Genomic DNA, 18,298 nt, shown 5'->3' with positions numbered 1-18,298 from the left:
TTGTTAGTTTGTGAATTTGTACAAATGCGGAGAAACTAAATTAAATTTGACATGATTTTAAAAACTTAATACGCACTCTAATATTTACACTTAATTTAACTAGATTACAAAATTTCTTTAAAAATTTCTTTAAGAAAGTAGGATAAGTAGTCCAACAGTGAACCAGTAGTACACTATGAACCATTGCGATATTTCGTAAATATGATGTTATCAGATTGTGCTGCTATCAGCGACTCGCATTTGAACCTCTCCTTGGCTCTCCAGCCGACTGACAGATCGCATCAAGCATAGCCATGTAATGTCATGTTTTAAGAATTTTGGGTTGCAAACCCAAGTAGTTTTTTTCGTAAGTTTTACACATTTTTTATGTTTATGTTATATCATTTTTTTCATTTTACAATAGTTTTGTATGCACATTTGATTTTATTCTGTAAACAACTTTTTCTGTTATATTAGATGTACAACTTTGCTTCCGGCGTTTTTTTCCGAAATTCGAAGCTTTATTGTAAAAAACTGGTTATACATTTATAATTCAAGTATTGTCCATCGCTGGCTACTACTTTCTCCCATCTTTCAGGTAGCGTACGAATCCCGCGTCGAAAAAACTGATTATCTTTTGAGACTATCCACGAATCGATCCAATTTTTTACTTCTTCATAAGACCGGAAGTGCTGGTCAGCTAGGCCGTGTGCCATTGATCGAAACAAGTGATAGTCAGAGGGAGCAACGTCTGGAGAATACGGCGGGTGGGGTAGGACTTCCCATTTCAACGTTTCCAAGTATGTCTTGACCACTTTCGCAACATGGGGTCGAGCATTGTCATGCTGCAAAATCACTTTATCGTGTCTCTCGTTGTATTGCGGCCGTATGTCTTTCAATGCTCGGCTCAAACGCATCAATTGCGTTTGATACCGATCGCCTGTGATTTCAGTCGGTTTTAACTGTTCATAATACACTACGCCGAGCTGGTCCCACCAAATACAGAGCACGACCTTGGACGTCAAAATCACCGTTCTTGAAGCATTGAAACCACTCACAATAATTCTTTCACTAATAGTGGCCTCTCCATAAGTATTTGAGAGCATTCAATGAACCTCAGCCGCAGATTTCTTCATATTGAAGCAAAAAATTAAAACCTCCCGCAAATGATAAGAATTTGGCTCGTAAACTGACATTTTCAATCGAGAATAACTTTATGATGCAGACACAAATCGACTAATGTTTCTATGGGGTTATGTTGATAGATGCCCAAGTTTATTGTATGACGTCTATGATCTATTTATTTCGACCATCACTTACCGCTAAAGCCATCTATAGGAAAACGGCGGAAGCAAAGTTGTACACCTAATATTATTTTATCGCATTATTTAGGAGATTATTATGGAAAAGATTAGGTGGTCTTCAATGAATCATTTTGACGTAGTGAACAATGAACCATAGTTTATTGTAGACTATATATCTTTTTTACAATAATCTTCAAAATAATAATTCATTGTAATTATTTGGAATAAGGCTCCTCTCCCCATTTAAAATTTCAATTAAAATGTACTCATTTGATACATTTTCACTCAAAACGGAAGAAAAACGTGGCTTTGTGAATTCTCACTTTATAATTATCTTATATTATATTTTATATTATATTTTTATATTATATTTTATATTATATTTTATAAAAAATAAACATTTTAAAATATAGTAAAACTAAAATAATCTCAACAATTCGTAGTATAAAACATGTAGTTCATTATTAAAAATAGCATTATTCACTATGTACATACTCTTGTACACAATGAATCATTTCTCGTTTTTTGAAATAATCGAAATTGTGACACTAAACTTAAAAAATAACTTAAGAGTTATTATTTACAGTTTATAGCCTATTAAATTCATAAACTATGCCAAAATTCAATTTTTCAACTCAATAATTAAGAGAAATATAAAGTAAATTTAAAAAAAATGTAAATACGTATCAAATGCTTATGCCTTCCTTCTTTGTTACGAATATGTGATCCATTGAAATCCATTTAAAAAGTGAGACATTGAAATTTCTCAATATAAACGGGACGCTTGTGACATTCGATTTTTTTATATAAAGCAAACTATTTAAAAGAAAGTTTTCCAGAAAAACCAGTTGTTAAGTTCTGAATATAAATTTAATTTAATTAATTTGTGATTTACGTTCCTTGCCTGTTAGATGAAAAGGTAAAAACTTTATTGATATATCGGAGGTTACTCACAACCGATGGTAGCATTCCCAGAGCATATGGATTAACAAAGATCCACAAGGTAATCCCCTAAGAATTATCATGTCATCTGTTAATAGTCCATTATTTTTCATTGTATCTGCATAATATCATTAACAATTCTATATCTGAAACTTCTAGCCATGTTAAGCTTCCATCTTATCGAAAAACTAAAATATATTTCATTTTCGAGCCTAATTACTTATTGATTTCTTTGGATATTATTTCGTTATTCATTAATGTTTCTATAAAATTGATATCTGATAGTATCATTAAGAGAGAGATGGAAATGCATATCCAAGAAAACTAAAATCCCTTTGGAAGATTTTTGAGCTATTCGTTTGGTATTAAATACCACTTTTTTATGTTTAACAAAAAATTTTACAAACAAATCTTAGGGACTTCTATGGAGTCACCTTTGTTCCCAATCATTGCTGATATGGTTATGCAGGACTTGGAGGAAATTGCAATTGGGAGGTTACTTATATTGTTTTATTGTTTTATTTTCGATATGTGAATGACATCATTTTAGCGGCTCCTTTAGAAAGCATTAATAATACTTTGAAAATTTTTAATTCTTTACACATTAGATTGCAATTTACTATGGAGATTGGCATTGACGATAGATTAAGTTTTTTGGACTGTAATTAATTGAGGAACAGAGTCTTGTTTTTAATGAATATCGCAAGATAATTTTTTTCGGTAAATTTCTCAATTTTAACTCATATATAAAATAATACGCTTATAATACGCTTATATGCCATCACAATACAGCACAATATGTTTTTCCAATTATAATATTTAAAAAATATGCATATGTAAGAATGTTTGTTTTTATACATACTCATTGTAAATTGATGTTATGTTTCCAATTCGCTTCTACGATATTTATCATTCTAAACTGTATAAACTTTCCGAAGATTGCGAGGATTCCAAAAATTTTGAATAAACGGCTTTACTTGCTGACTGACTACACTATTTATTGAATTTTTAATAAATATTCAATATTTTATTTTTTAACTTCACACTCATTTTTCTCGTGAATATTTGAGTATCGCATTGAGTGTTAATTTAGTTTTCATTTAGTGAGTTTTAATTTGGTTTTTATATTTCATAATCTTGTTTTCATTCTCTTATTCTTTTTTCAGTTCAGTGTCATTATTCGCTTTCTTATCTTGAATGTTATCGTTTATTAGGTCATGTGCAATCGCACTCATGAAACTTTATATTAAGCAACTGTTGACGCAACTTGATAGTTCTAGACGTCATATTGAACTATAAAAGTGAAAATCGTAATTTCAAATTTTTTTTCATTCTCGGCATAAACTTTATTTCACAAACACGTATTAATGGGTATGCTTTATATCCATTATATCCGGGCGTATCCGGGAGGGAGGGGGACGGGGAGGGGGGAGTAAATTCCCTTCTCCTCCGAAATTTTTTAATAATTATTTCATTTTAAGAGGATTCCGTTAGCACACATCCTGATAGCACATCCACTCACATTAGTTGGTGTCTAATAATTTTTCGCTGCTTTAATGAAAATATTTTATTTTGAATTGACGATGTATAAAAATATTGTATAACTCTACCGAACTCCTCTCTTTTATTTTTAAATGTAAAAAACATATAACTTTACTTTTGATTTTGTATGAGGTTTTTGCTGTTACATAATATATTTTTTCTTCTCATATAATTTTTAATATTCTTCTGTTCGAGTTTTAATAAAATATGCGATATATATAGGGAAAATTTTTGTAATATTTTTATCCCAAAAACAGAATATACATTATAATTGATACATTCTTGTAGTAACTGTATTGCTCTTCTTTTAAAAAAAAAAGTCTTTAAAAAATAAGTAAAAATTATATAATGTACAAAATGTAACATTTTGCGCCTGTTCAAAATGAGGTACGAGAAGACATTAAAGTTGTAAAACTACCCAAATGAAATTCATTAATGTTAAAAATTGTTGTAAATCACAACAAAATTGCAGGGACGTTCTTTTCAGTGCAATAGCAAAATCCTTTTTTTTTGTGTCATTAATTGGTGCATGCTACCCTAAGTTGATTGAAATTTTTCCCCCCAAAAATAATTCCACGTTACGCCCATGGTATAGCTTTAAACAAAGTTTTCAATAAAAAAGCTAAAAATAAAGTTAGATCTTTAGTGCTGAAATAAATCTATGTGAATTCATATACATAGTCAATACATATACATAGTTAATATAAATACGTACATACCATATGTATATGTATGATTCATAGTCTTTTTTTTACAGATCGAAATTTATTTACATATTTTTGACACATATTTAAATTTCTCTAATAGGATACTAATAGAGAAATCTATTATCATCTATTATCATCAAACTATTAAATTGCTTATCAATTTAATTTGTTGATATTATAGTAAGAGTTTAATCGACTTGCGTTTTAAGATCGAAAATAATTTCAGCAGTTTAAAAAAAAGACTGTGACTATATATGTAGTATATAAATTCACACAGAATTATTTTAACTCTAAAAAATCTAGCTTGACCGTTTAGGATTCTTGTTTCCTAATCATTCCATTATTCTGCTTTAATTCTGGAATTTTCAAGTGTAAAAAAGAAGTACGCAAAAATATATCGCAAAAATTATACGCGTTTAGTCAGTAGACGAGACAGACAACTTTGGGATTCTCTTAAGCAAATCCTCAAAAATATAGTTATACCAAATGTCCAATCTCTTATTTGAGGACCTTTACAATCGTTCAACCTTGTAGGTTGATTAATTCTGCGAGTTGTTTACTGCAAGCAACACAAGCGGCAAAAGAAAACATTTTCCCGCGTTAGGTTCCCATGCTCACGAAAGAATCGTTACCGAACATCTTGTAGATGTTAAATAAATTAAAAGAATGGCAGTTATTTAAATGGCCAATATTATTTTAAATTCGGAATATTTTATTATTACCAGATAGTATCCCCAACCGCAGACTATACCCCATTTCTTATGAACATTTTTGTTTGATGCCAAGTCAACTGCTTTCGTATGATCATTATATATGAATGCAGGTGTTACTTGTATAACAGCGATGTCATAGTCGTTGATGTTGTTGTCAAAGTTTTCATGTATGAAAAATTTGTTTATGTTATGAACGGTGCAATTCTCATAAAGAATGGAAGATCCACTACACAAGGTAATCTCTTTTATAGGATCGTCAGTTCTACAATATACATTATCTTTTTATTAATGATTAACAAATCATTATTTCTAAATTTGTTATTTTACTTACATTTTCATGCAATGACCTGCTGTCACAGCCCATTCCTCATTTATTATAGCAGCACAGCACACATGTACATTATTTAACCTCAGCGACAACTAAAAGAACAAAAATGTCTTACTATGTATATAATCTTAAATAATATAATCTTAAATAAATCTTAATCGCTCTAATTTTGAACAAATCTGAAATTTGAATATTGTATTTTTTACATATTTTAGAACATATTAGTCGAAACGAAAAAGTAGCAGGCACTGTAGCAATCACTCTCTGCATGATATAAAAAAATCTTATATTGTATAACTTATACATATAATATTTAAAATTGACTATGTATGCTATGCCCGATCTCCTTATAATGAGTACCGATTTTTTTACTATCTAGGGTAAACATATTAGGATTGTTCGGAATAAATTCTAATCGTAATTGATCAATTATTTTCTAGATTTTTATGTTTTCTTTAGAAAGAAAACGAAATAACTCTGGAAAAATGGCGTTTTTACTAGAAAATTTGCTTAATAAAAAATAACGTGCAATGATATGTTTTTTAAATAAAGGCATCATACGATATTCATCATAGAATAATTACCGTGTATAGTGACGGATTATATGCAATGGAAAACAATGTACAAGTAATGAATATGATTCCAGAAAGATCATGAAAGCTTAGCAGACGATACCCGATGCAGCACATCGATCAAATAAATATTGTGATCACTTCTAAACTCATTTTCATGAACGTCTTGGAATCGTATCCATCATTTGTAAACTGTTTTCCGTAACACATAATCGTCACCATACATGATAATCTTTCTACTTTAAATGGCAATGGTGTTCTCAGCAGTTAAAAAAACGTATTAAGTATTACGTATGTACATTGTTCTTTTTTATACAAATGTTCTAGTAAAAATATGTTTAAAAAATATACAAAATATTTACCTTTGAAATATGCTATGCTATCAGTTAAATCTTCTTTTGAAATAGATTTTGCCAGTATTTTAATTTGCTCTATCAAGAAAGGATCCATGTTTATAAAATGCAATGTCAGTGTATCGAAATAAACAAACAAGAGTTGAGAAATTTCCTCACTGATCAGTATTCGTAAGAAAACTAACTCGAGAGAATCCTACATAGTTCCAAAAGCTAATGGTTTTTTAAGTATGCATGCACGCATGAGAGAAGATCTGTACTTGATCTAGAATCATGTGACGATAAACAAAAATGCTCGTTTTGATTCTCATATACGTATGCACAATTAATTTTTTCAAAAAAAAACCTACAAAGGCAATGTCCGAGTTTTATATAATGATAATGATGAAAAAAATAAATATAAAATGAATAAAATAAAAAACCGTTAAGTTTTGGAATTACGTATTACGAGTTAGTTTTTTCGCGATCGGTGAGGAAGTCTCTCAACTCTTGTTTGTTTATTTTAATACATTGACATTGCATTTTGTAAATATGGATCTTTTTTTGATAGAATAAATCAAAATATTGGCAAAATCTGATATTTCAAAAGAAGATTTAATCGGTATCGTCGCATGTTTCAAAGGTAAATATTTTTGTTAACACATTATACAAAAAATATAATGTGAATATTGAATATTTTTATAGATTTTTATATGTTGTTATAATTTGATCTGGTATATGCTGAGCCACCCAAATAATTTACAAAATCTTAAAGAGATTGCTGGAAAAAATGTTCGAAAGTTTTATAAAAATGTTGGGAAAATTCACATTTTCCGAGGATGTGGCATATTTTTCGTCTGACGAAAATCACAAGAAAATGTAGAAGAACAACTGGATGTTGAGGAAGCTACACCATCAACATGTGATGAAGAATATATGCCACCTGAAAGAAATTATAGAGTGCCTTTCAAAATTAAATTAAAAATTGTCATGACTGCAAATAAAAATCCAAATTGGAGTTTTAAATATTGGATATGGGAAAAAGTTCGTGGCGTTTTTCCCGCTAGATAGCATTAAATGCTCAGCAGTCGGCAACTACTAATCGCATCGGCATTAGACATGCGTTTAAAAAGTGACATTTTAACTTTTGTTTTGAGCCGAAAAAGATTGAAATCGGTGAAGTGAATCAAAAGTTATTTTATTTTGAAAATGGAAATAAATAAGAAAAAAATTCGCTACATTTTGCAGTATCATTACGATAAAGGCAAGAATGCATAGGCTTGTGAAAAAAATTTGCGCTATATTTACGATGAAGATACTCTATCAAAATTAGCAGCACAGAAATGGTTCACTCGCTTTCGTGGAAATTTCGATGTGAAAGATGAACCTCGCTCCGATCGACCAATCACTGAAAAGTCCGATGAAATCTTGGTAAAAGTCGAGCGTGAACACTGCAGATATTGCCAGGGAACTAGGCATCGACCACAAAACAGTTTTAAATCATTTACACAAAGCTGGATGTTTGGGTTCCTCACGAGTTGAGTGTTAGGAACATGATGGACCGAATTAACATTTGTGATACGCTAATGAAACGGAATGAAATTGAGCCATTTCTGAAGAGAATGATAATTGGTAATGAAAAATGGATCACCTACAATCCAATCAGAAAAAGATCATGGATAAAGAAAGGAGAGAAGACGCAAGCAATCGCAAAACCTGGATTGACGAGGAAGAAGGTGACGTTGTGTGTGTGGTGGGACTGGAAGGGAATCGTTCACTATGAGTTGTTATCGTCCAATCAAACAATTAATTCCGAACTCTATTGTGAACAACTGCAGAGATTACAACAAGCAATTGAGAGGAAGCGGCCAGAATTAATCAATAGGAGAGATGTCGTCTTCCATCACGACAACGCTCGACAATCACACACATCTTTGATGACTCGACAAAAATTGCGAAGTTTGGCTGAGAAGTTTTAATGCATCCACCGTATAGTCCTGACATAGCACTCTCAGACTATCATTTGTTTAAGTCTCTGCAGAACTCTCTTAATGGTGTAAAGCTAGCTTCCAAAGAGGCCTGTGAAAATCACTTGAAGCAGTTTTTCGATCAGAAACCACAGAAGTTCTATCGCGATGGAATTATGGCTCTGCCCCAAAAATGGCAAATATTATAGAAAATAATGGAGCATGTTTGGTTTAAATAAATTGATTTCAATAGTCTAAGAAAAACACTTTAATTTTACTACAAAATCGCCACGAACTTTTTCCCATACTCAATATTTACAAAAGCGATTTAAACAACATTTATGTCATAACAGTGATATTGCATTTTTTAAGAAAAAAATTTTAACAGGTGACACATTTTTAGATAAAATGGACAATATAAAGAAAAATATATATAATCGATTTACCGAAACACGAGAAGCGATTAGTAATAAGACGGCAATTACAACAATGGGCTATAGCTGCTGCAGTTTCATTCCAAAATATGGAAAACAAAAATGAAAGCACTTTACATTTTGTAGCATCGTCAAAGTGGCTAACAAATTTTATAAAAAATTATAGGATTTCAAATGGTCGGGTTATACAGTATTTATCTAAAAAAAAAATCAAATCACCGGAAGATATTATGAAGTCTGCAATACAACTTCAAACTTTGATACAGTGAATTTCAATCGACTATATAATTCTGATTTTATTAATACGGATCAAACCGATTGCGAATATGGAATTAATGTTTCAAGAACGTATACGCATACAAGTAAAAAGAAAGTCGAACTTTATATAAGCGATTTAAATAAAATAACACATTCGTACACTGTTCAATATTCCTTAACAAAATCTGGAAAATTATTAGATAAAGTATTTATATGTTTACAAGAATTGGGAGATACACACATTTGGAGTACGCGTTAAAGAAGTCGACAAACTTTTAAAATTATGCAAAAATGTATCTGTTGTTTGCTCAAAGTCAAATAAACTGATATCATATTTATATGAACAGTATTTAAAAACTATCTTGTAGGCAACAATCCATTTTTAATTATTGATTCTTGAGGAGGGTAAAAGAATATTCACATGTAAAACGAATTTTTTATAAATAATGATAATAAGCCAACATATATAATTTGCAAATTATACTTCCAAAATGTACTCTGATCTGTCAACTTTGTGATGTTTATTTTTATAGACAAAAATATTAAATCAAAAATATCATTAAGCGAATTTAAAATTGTCCAGATAATCTTATTGACGGAGAAAAAATAGAATTGAATTCGCGATATAATTGAATTCGCTTCAATCATTAACTCATTATTTATTATGTACTCCAAAATCTAAAAATATGATCCTATTTGCATGGTATCAAAGTTGATGAACACGAAATTTTTTATATTAATCAATTATGTTTCCCTGCAAATTTACATAACTTAAAATGTAATTTGTGTAATATAAATTATTGTTTTTTTTTTAATGTTCGTGATGTACGGCTCACACACATTTATGTTTTCAATGATTTTACATTAATTTTCACCCACATTATATGGCAATGTCTGAATTTTACAATAATGATAATAATAAATAAAAAAATTAATATAAAACAAAATATTATTTTGTAAAATGTTCGATGTATGACTCATTTGTATTTCCAATGATTTTATATTAATATTCATTTACAACATTGTACAACAATATCCGAATTTTATAAATAAATAAACGTAAATAAATATGCAAAATGATGTTTTTTGATGAAACAAAAAAAATTGATACTGCATGGTTTCGAACTTTCTTCGTCAGATGTAAAAGTATACGCGTGCCTTTGATCACCGCGCTTTATCCCCTACTTATTCACAGTACTTACCACGCATATTTATTTCGGCTTCTTATGATTAGCCTCTTAAAGGTTCATGCATCTCTTTTACACTTTTTACACTCTCGACCCAGTCTTTTGAATGGTATAAAGCACATTTCAATTCGTATTTCGTACCACCTCCTTGTGAGTGACTTTCAAAAAGTTTTAGGTAGCGATCATGTTTGTTCAAAAGTTATTAGCAAATAAATTTTTAAAAATGTCTTATTTCTGCTATATATTGACGGACATACGACTTTTCCACGCGAAAAGAGATTCAACCCACCTCTCCCCTGCCTAGAAACATGCGACTTTCCACACGCGCGAAACAAAGTTCACTCCTCCTTTCCTTGTCTAGCAGAAAGTCGGTCGCCCCTTGACTAGGAGGAAGGTAAAATGGATCTCGTTTCACATGAAAAATCGTACGTAGACAGAGGCAGGGTTGTATACACATAATACCTTAAGTTTTATAAAAATTTTATGCGCAGAAAACTCGAGTATTCTGCACAGATAATTAAATGAGATTTTCTACTTAAAATTCCTTTCATGCAGAAAATCTCGCTTAAGATTATATTATACAATGATTCGACTCGTATTAATATTCGGACATTATGATATTTTAGAAGTTATTACCTTCTAAACATAATTTTTATTGGAATTTTTATAAGAAATTTACGGTTTTTGTTTTAAATTGAAAAATTCATTATAGTTATTAGAAATATAAATTTTATTTCTATAATTACTATTTATATAGTTTCAAATATATTAAACTATAAACAGAATTTTGTTTAAGAATTTTTCTGGTATCGCAAAAATATTCGGATATTTAACAAGATTTATATAATATAATAATATAAATCTCTATAAACGAAATGATAATTTTAATACTTTGTTAGATAACCTTTTTATTTAATAACAAGCTGCAAACGTTTAGGCATGTTAGAAACAATTTTTATTAAATAATCTGGTGTAATGCGCGTCATTTCTTTTTTAATATTCGTAATTTTAGTTCTTCTTTTGATCTTGTAAGCATAATCCGAATGTTATGGTCTAATAAATTCCATAAATTTTCTATAGGATTTAAATCTGATGACTGTGGTGAAGAATGTAATACTTTTGGACAGTATAATAAATATTCTTGCACTATTCGTGACTTATGTTTTGGATCATTGTCTTGATAAAATTTGAAACTATCTCGTATATTCATATTATTAGCACTTTTTATTAAATTATTTTTTAGAATACTTAAATATTTATTTTTATCCAAAATTCCGTCAATAAAAACTAATTCACTCACTCCTTTATTTGAAATACAACTCCAAACCATTAAACTTCCACCGTGTGTCCGTAGTTGGTTTCAAATTTTTCAGTTTGAATTCTTCATTTGTTTTTCGCCATATCATTTTCCGTCCGTCAGATCTAAAAATGTTAAATTTGCTCTCATCAGTGAATATTACGTCATTCCACTATATTTGTTCTTTAGAAATAAATTCCTTAGAGAAAATTAATCTTTTCTTCCGATTCGTTTTATTTACGGTTTTTAGCAATTCTACCGTTGTAACCACTTTCTTTTAATGCTCGACGAACTGTATCAGGATGTATCTTCTTGTTAGTCTCTTCGTATAATTCTGAGATCAATTTTGTAGTATTTAATTCAGGATTTACTTTTATTTTCCTAATAATTTTATGTTTATCTGGTGAGTCAAGAATTTTGGACGTTCTTTCTAAGGTATTGATTCAATGCGATCTTCACGAACATATCTTTTTACAATATCTGCTACCGTACTCTTACTCAAATTTATTATTGATTTATAATTTACCGATTTCTTGATATGCTTTGTCTTTTTCATAATGAAAAATAACAAGTTGGCATTCATCAAATGAATTATTTTTACCTTTACGTTCCATTTTCACTATTAACTTGTGTGATCTTGGGAAAATTAAGTTAATTCAATTCATGAAATAAGTCACATATTTGTATGACTTACTTCATGGTAAACAAGTAAAGAATAAACTAACTTGATTTCCGAGAGTCAGTAAATATAAAATATATTGAGTGTTATATTTTTGCAATTCTAAAATTAAGAATTAACTTATTTAATATTTTTACATTGAAAACTACATTAGTTAAATAAACAAAATTAATGTTTTTTACATTTATAATGAGCGTTTTCAATGATTAAAAAATGATTAAATTTCTTAATCCTATAAAAACTATATTTCAAAAATAATAGTTTCTCTATTATTATGATGTCCGAATATTAATGCGAGTCACTGTATATATACGGAAAAAACACAGCTGAAAACTTCACTGATTCAACAAATCTACAGTCGTATATACAGACAGTCAATTTTCTATGTTAAAATGATTGATAGCTGAATAACATTAGCGACTTGTTGAACCAACAAATCTTCTTAGCTATCGATGTTGAATTCGCGTAGTAAATATAGGTTTGCTGTACCAATTAATTTTTTTTCCGTGTAGCTTTGTTTTATTAGCAAAAAATGATAGAGTGAAAAGGAAGGAAGAAGAAAAGAAATTCATAAGGATCTATCTAATCTTTTCATTTTTTATTATTTTTAGTATGTTGTAAACTCATTAATCAAATTTCGTGCCTTCTATATTTCAGCAAAAAATATCTAAAACGCATGTGACTAGAGCATAAAATGTAGTCGCTTGCTCGCATCGCAGTCACAATTTTTATCGTTCTATTATATTTTATAACCATTTTGCATATAAGATAAAATACAAACATGTGTTCATGAAACATAAAACGTAAAATTGTGAATATCGTTCTTCATAGCTCATATTTTAATTTCTTTGTATCTATAGGAGGTATTCTAGGTTTATTTATAGTCGGTTTTTATATTTTAAGACCATCTTAAGTAATATATTAAGATACTACTGTTGCCCTTTGATTAACTGATGACATCTTAAGATTGTACTTAAGACAGTCTCCAATAAAACCATCTATGAATATCGACCTATATGTATACATATGTGTATTAATAAAACTCATTCAACGAAGCCGACGAATAAGACTATATAGTCCAATTATAGATTATTTTAGATTGAGTTTTTAGAATGGATTTCATAGGTTTTCTGCATTTTCTGCATGTTTTCTGCATATTATGCATAGCATTGTAATATCTTCCTGTCGCTGGTAGATTACCCAATTCTGGGCAGAGAGGAGGTAAGATAGACCTCCTTTCGCGTAGAAAGTTGAATGCCCGTAAGCATGCCCGTAAAGAGGTGGCTTGGGATCTCCCTTTGTGTGGAAAGTAAAACATCCCTAGGTTGGAAAAATATAGGGTAGTAGTTTTTAATATTGAGTAATTTTTAATATGGTGGAAATAAGACAATATTTTTTAAATATTTGTCGATGAATTCTCTAGAACTATCTAAAGGTAACGGATTTCACAATCTGATCGTAAAGGTACCGATATTTGTGTTTATTTCTCGCATGTTAAAGTCAGAGCAAGTGATGTGCCGAATCGTTGTTGGTCCACGTGGAATTTCGCAACGAAAGTCGTCGGCAAGAGTATAATTGGATGAAACCATGTTCCGGAGCAGATCAATTCTGACGCGTGGAACGATCGATGTGTACAAGAGAGAAATTAAAGGCTTCATCAAAATCCAAATCTTTTGATTACCTGTATCCTTATACATCATATATATACGCTAATAGAAATCAGAAGTGGGCCCGAAATTGTGAGTAAGTACCGCGACGATATTTTTGCGGGCGCACGGTTTGGCCTCAGACGTAAATAGCGCGAATTAAATGATTTCTTTGTGAGTATGTCGTCGGAATTGCTGTATGCTACAATCTTCGAGGACATTGGGCCCCGAGTCTGTGAGCTGGGCGCCGTTTGTTCGAGTGTCGTCGTAGCGAAACAGATATTTTTTTATTTTTTGGACAGTTGTAAGGTAATAATTTCATAGTGGTCGAGTTAAAGGTGCTCTATGCAGGGGCCTGTCCCTCCACGGGAGGAACGAAGGTTGAGTTCATATAATAATTGAGTGATAGCAAGCCGAATATCTGGGTAAACAGCAAGCAATTCTTTCTATTTATTTATATCACATACAATAATTGATCAACGTTTTGGCTTCTTTACAGCCATCTTTAGAATAATCCACATAAATTTAAGTCCAATTATTCTTAATAAATAAATAAATGCAAGTGCATTTCCAAAAACCTTAAGTGATTTCTCATTGAATGAGCACAACTCTTCTTAATTGATGTCATAATTGTTAAGTACGGTTTTTTTTAAGAAATTGCATTGCCATTCTGTTATAAAAATCTACAGTAAAAATCATATAATTCTAAGATAATTAGTCGTTAGACATGTTCACATCGACATTAGAAATATATTAAAAATTAAATGTATATATTTTTGGGGAGCCAAGGAATAGTACGTGGTCTCGAGGATGCTCACCCTGCTGACGGAGGAGCCTCATTAAAAATCTGAAAATTGCCATTTATTCCTGCTCAATCTGATGTATGCATCCTTATCATGCTCCTCCTGGGCATAATATAATACTAAGTCATGCAGGGCGAAAGGGCGAATTCCCGACGCCTTAAAATCGGGAAATCCGTCAGCTAAGGGAAACAATCCCGACAGAAAAACATCGGTACACCAGAATAGCTGACAACCAGACAATGGATAAAACATATTCGGTAATAACTACCCCAGGTGATAGTTTGGACAATCTACTCAGGAAATCCACTCTCTACTAAGGATTCTGAGGGGAGGGACAACTATTGCTTGGTGATAATTAAATGCTTTCGTATCACGCAAAATGAGATCCTTTTATGGAAAGCATGGAAACAAGCGGAGGAAAAAATTAGTTACCTAGAGACGCTAGTTAAAACGATGCAAGATACAAAAAGTAATGAACAAATTAATTATGAAACGGATGAGGAAAATCTGGGAAAGTGTGCGAAAATCTAAGAAGAGAAAAATAAAGAGAAAACTTCATCAGAAACGTCTCATAAAGAAACGTCTCCTAAGCAAGTGACAGAGATAAAGAATGCAAAACAATCTGATTTCCGCAGCTCGCTGGGATGCAAGGCGGGAACGGAAAAAGTTCTAGACAGTGAAAGAGTACGCGTACAATATTGAATGAAACAATGACAATTTATTACAACGAAGAGATGATATTATAATACAGCACGAAATAATTACAGATAATGATATGATCTCAGAAAATAGTATATTATAAGATGAAATAGCGCTGCGATACGATATAATTATTACTGGTTATAACAGACGCGGTTTCCGTGAGGCGCGGATACGTGCGATATCGCATGATCTACGCGGACCAATGACGGCGCGGCACGAAGAGAAAGTTCTGCGCGGACGCGATGAACGCGGATGCACGGCATCGATACACGTCATATAGCACAGCGCGGAAGCGCGAATCGTGGTAACGTGGCGAGTCTGAAACACTGGTCGTATTGGCGACCGACGACTGAGAATGCTCAGCGGAGGCCGAGAATACTCAATTTCTTTGACTACTGTCGGACGTTTAATGAAAAGACGGATAACAGAGATGGATTTTTCCTTTTCGATCTAGAAACATTCAGTGAAGGCAGAACGCGCTCCATCCCTTTGTTCTTATCTACTTAGTGAAAAACGATCGGAGCCGTTCGAAAAATGTATTGAGAATGCTTAACAGAGGTACGCCTTGCCCTGCATATTATGATTCGGCAATAGGATCGATAGCAGCGTAGTGGATCGAAATACTAGCTAAACTAGGATCTGACTGGTACGAAGATTGTCAGGAAAAAGACAGCTTCGACGAGAAATATCGTTTATAATAATCGTAAAATAATGCTTCCTGCGTCGGAGCTCGGCTTCCTTCGCTCGGGTTCCCCCACGCATATGCTTTTCGCCTCCAACATACGCTATCTCGTGGGGACCGGGACTATCGAAATTCGGCGATACTCGATCGCGTTCGGATTTTCGCGACATAATGTCGTGGTATCTGGCTTGGGAACGATGCACTGTCTGGGGATATATAATTACAAATGTAGAACTAGAAAAAATCACACCTCCATCGATATTTGTTAATGGAATCAAGAACTTAGAGGAAACAATTATGCAAAATTAAGAATAAGCTTCAAAATGCTTGCTAATGGAGAAAAGTAAGTACAGCAGGAAGTGATGACTATCATGCAATCATTAAGTTTTTAAAAGCTGAAATCCCATCACCATTTGTACGATATTGTTTATCACCACATACCAGTAACGTAAACAATTAAAACCTTATCGATAAAATAGTAATAAGGGGATTACACCTTACAACCGATAAAGAAGACTAAAACAATCGATAAAGAAGATTAAAAAAGAACTTGCGAAATTGAATCACGAAGCTGTCTAAATTACGAATATAATTATTAAAAAGAAGGTTGATGGAAACAAATAGTACTCCCATTATTCCATGACCTGTCATTTAATCAAATAACAAGGAAGTATATAAGACAAAACACACTTATTACATTGTCAAAATTGAGCCAACTCGAATTAAAAAAGAAATACCACAATGTAAAAAGGTCTGGAACACACGCAAAACTATTGCCAGAGGAAAGTTAAATGTGGTGGGAAACATCTCTCTTCAGATTACAAAAAACCAAAAAAATGCTAAATGCAAGTACGCTAATTGTGGAGGGAAGCATACAGCGAACTGGAAGGGATGTCCAATATACAAAGCAAACTGTATCCCACAAAAACCAAGAATGACACAACGAGTTCAGCAAATGAAACATCTACTAAAAAAGAATACGTAAAAAGTAACTCCGAATCTTACGCTAGAATAATAAAAGAGAAAACCACATTCTTAATAAAATCAAAGAAAATGCTAAATAACACATATGAGCCATCAAGATATCTGGAACATGTTATAAAAATTTCAGCAAATGTATATTAATACTGAGCGTAGATTGGAAAACTTATTGGGAGTACAAATTAGTTCGGTTCGTCTTTTCTGCATTTATTTCAAAACAAATGAATGAACAGATCAATTAAAGTATTGTCCATCGCTGTCTACTACTTTTTCCCATCTCTTACGCAATTTTCGAATTCCATCTCGAAAAAATGACTCGTCTTTGGAGGCGATTTTGGAGCCAATTTTCGATTTCTGCGAAAGAAGTGAACCGGTGACTTGCCAAATCGTGTTGCATCTTTCGGAACAACCAATAATCAAAAGGAGCAATGTCCGGAGAATACGGCGAGTGCAGTAAAACATCCCATTTGAGTGTTTCCAAATATTTTTTTACGACTTCAGCGACATGAGGCTGAGCATTGTCATGAAGAAGAATAACTTTATCATGTCTTTGCTCGTATTCCGACTGTTTTTCTCGCAATGCACGGCTCAAACGAATCAATTGTAGCCGATACCGATCGCCCGTAATGGAATCGCCAGGTTTCAACAGCTCATAGTAAACAAGACTCTTTTGGTCCCACCAGATACAGAGCATGATCTTCGAACTATGAATGTTCGGCCATAGTATTGATGTTGAAGTCGATGGTAACGATTGATCAGACTTAGCAGACTTAATATGTTTTCTTCTTGGGATTGTCGTAGAATATCCACTTCTCATTTCCAGTCACAATCCGATACAAAAAACTTTTCTCTGTTGTCTTTGAATCAGCTGTTCGCAATTGAAAAATTGCCTTTCAACGTCTCTCGGTTTCAGTTCGTAAGGCACCCAATTTCCTTGTTTTTGAATCATTCCTGGCTCTCAATCATACAGAAACGATTTGTTGAGTTATCCCCAATGATTCTGCAAGCTCTTCTTGCGTCTGATTTTCTTCGAGTAATGCCTCTAATTCTTTGTCTTTGAATTTTTTTGGCTGTCCAGAGCGAGACTTGTCTTCAACGCTGAAATCTCCATTCTTGAAACGTCAAAACCATTCCCTACACGATTTATCAGTTGGAACAGTGTTATAAACTTCGACAAGCATTCGATGAGCTTCAGCCGCACTTTTCTTTCAATTAAAATCAAAACCTCCCACAAATGCTACTT

The 18,298-nt window shown here is 32.0% G+C and overlaps 1 protein-coding gene across 1 annotated transcript in view; it reads right to left on the bottom strand.

The window, feature by feature from the left end:
• Positions 1 to 18,298, bottom strand: part of LOC105617744 (trypsin-like) — a 70,036-nt gene that overhangs the window by 42,906 nt on the left and 8,832 nt on the right. Inside the window, exons 3-4 of the mRNA XM_012199297.1 lie at positions 5,519 to 5,607; positions 5,197 to 5,449 (exon numbers count right to left, since the gene is read on the bottom strand). Coding sequence (XP_012054687.1) covers positions 5,197 to 5,449; positions 5,519 to 5,607 — 342 coding nt within the window. The remainder of the gene's footprint in view (positions 1 to 5,196; positions 5,450 to 5,518; positions 5,608 to 18,298) is intronic.

Source organism: Atta cephalotes, assembly GCF_000143395.1.
Source record: "Atta cephalotes unplaced genomic scaffold scaffold00014, whole genome shotgun sequence".
Classification (NCBI taxonomy): domain Eukaryota; kingdom Metazoa; phylum Arthropoda; class Insecta; order Hymenoptera; family Formicidae; genus Atta; species Atta cephalotes.
This window is presented reverse-complemented; position numbering and strand designations above follow the sequence as displayed.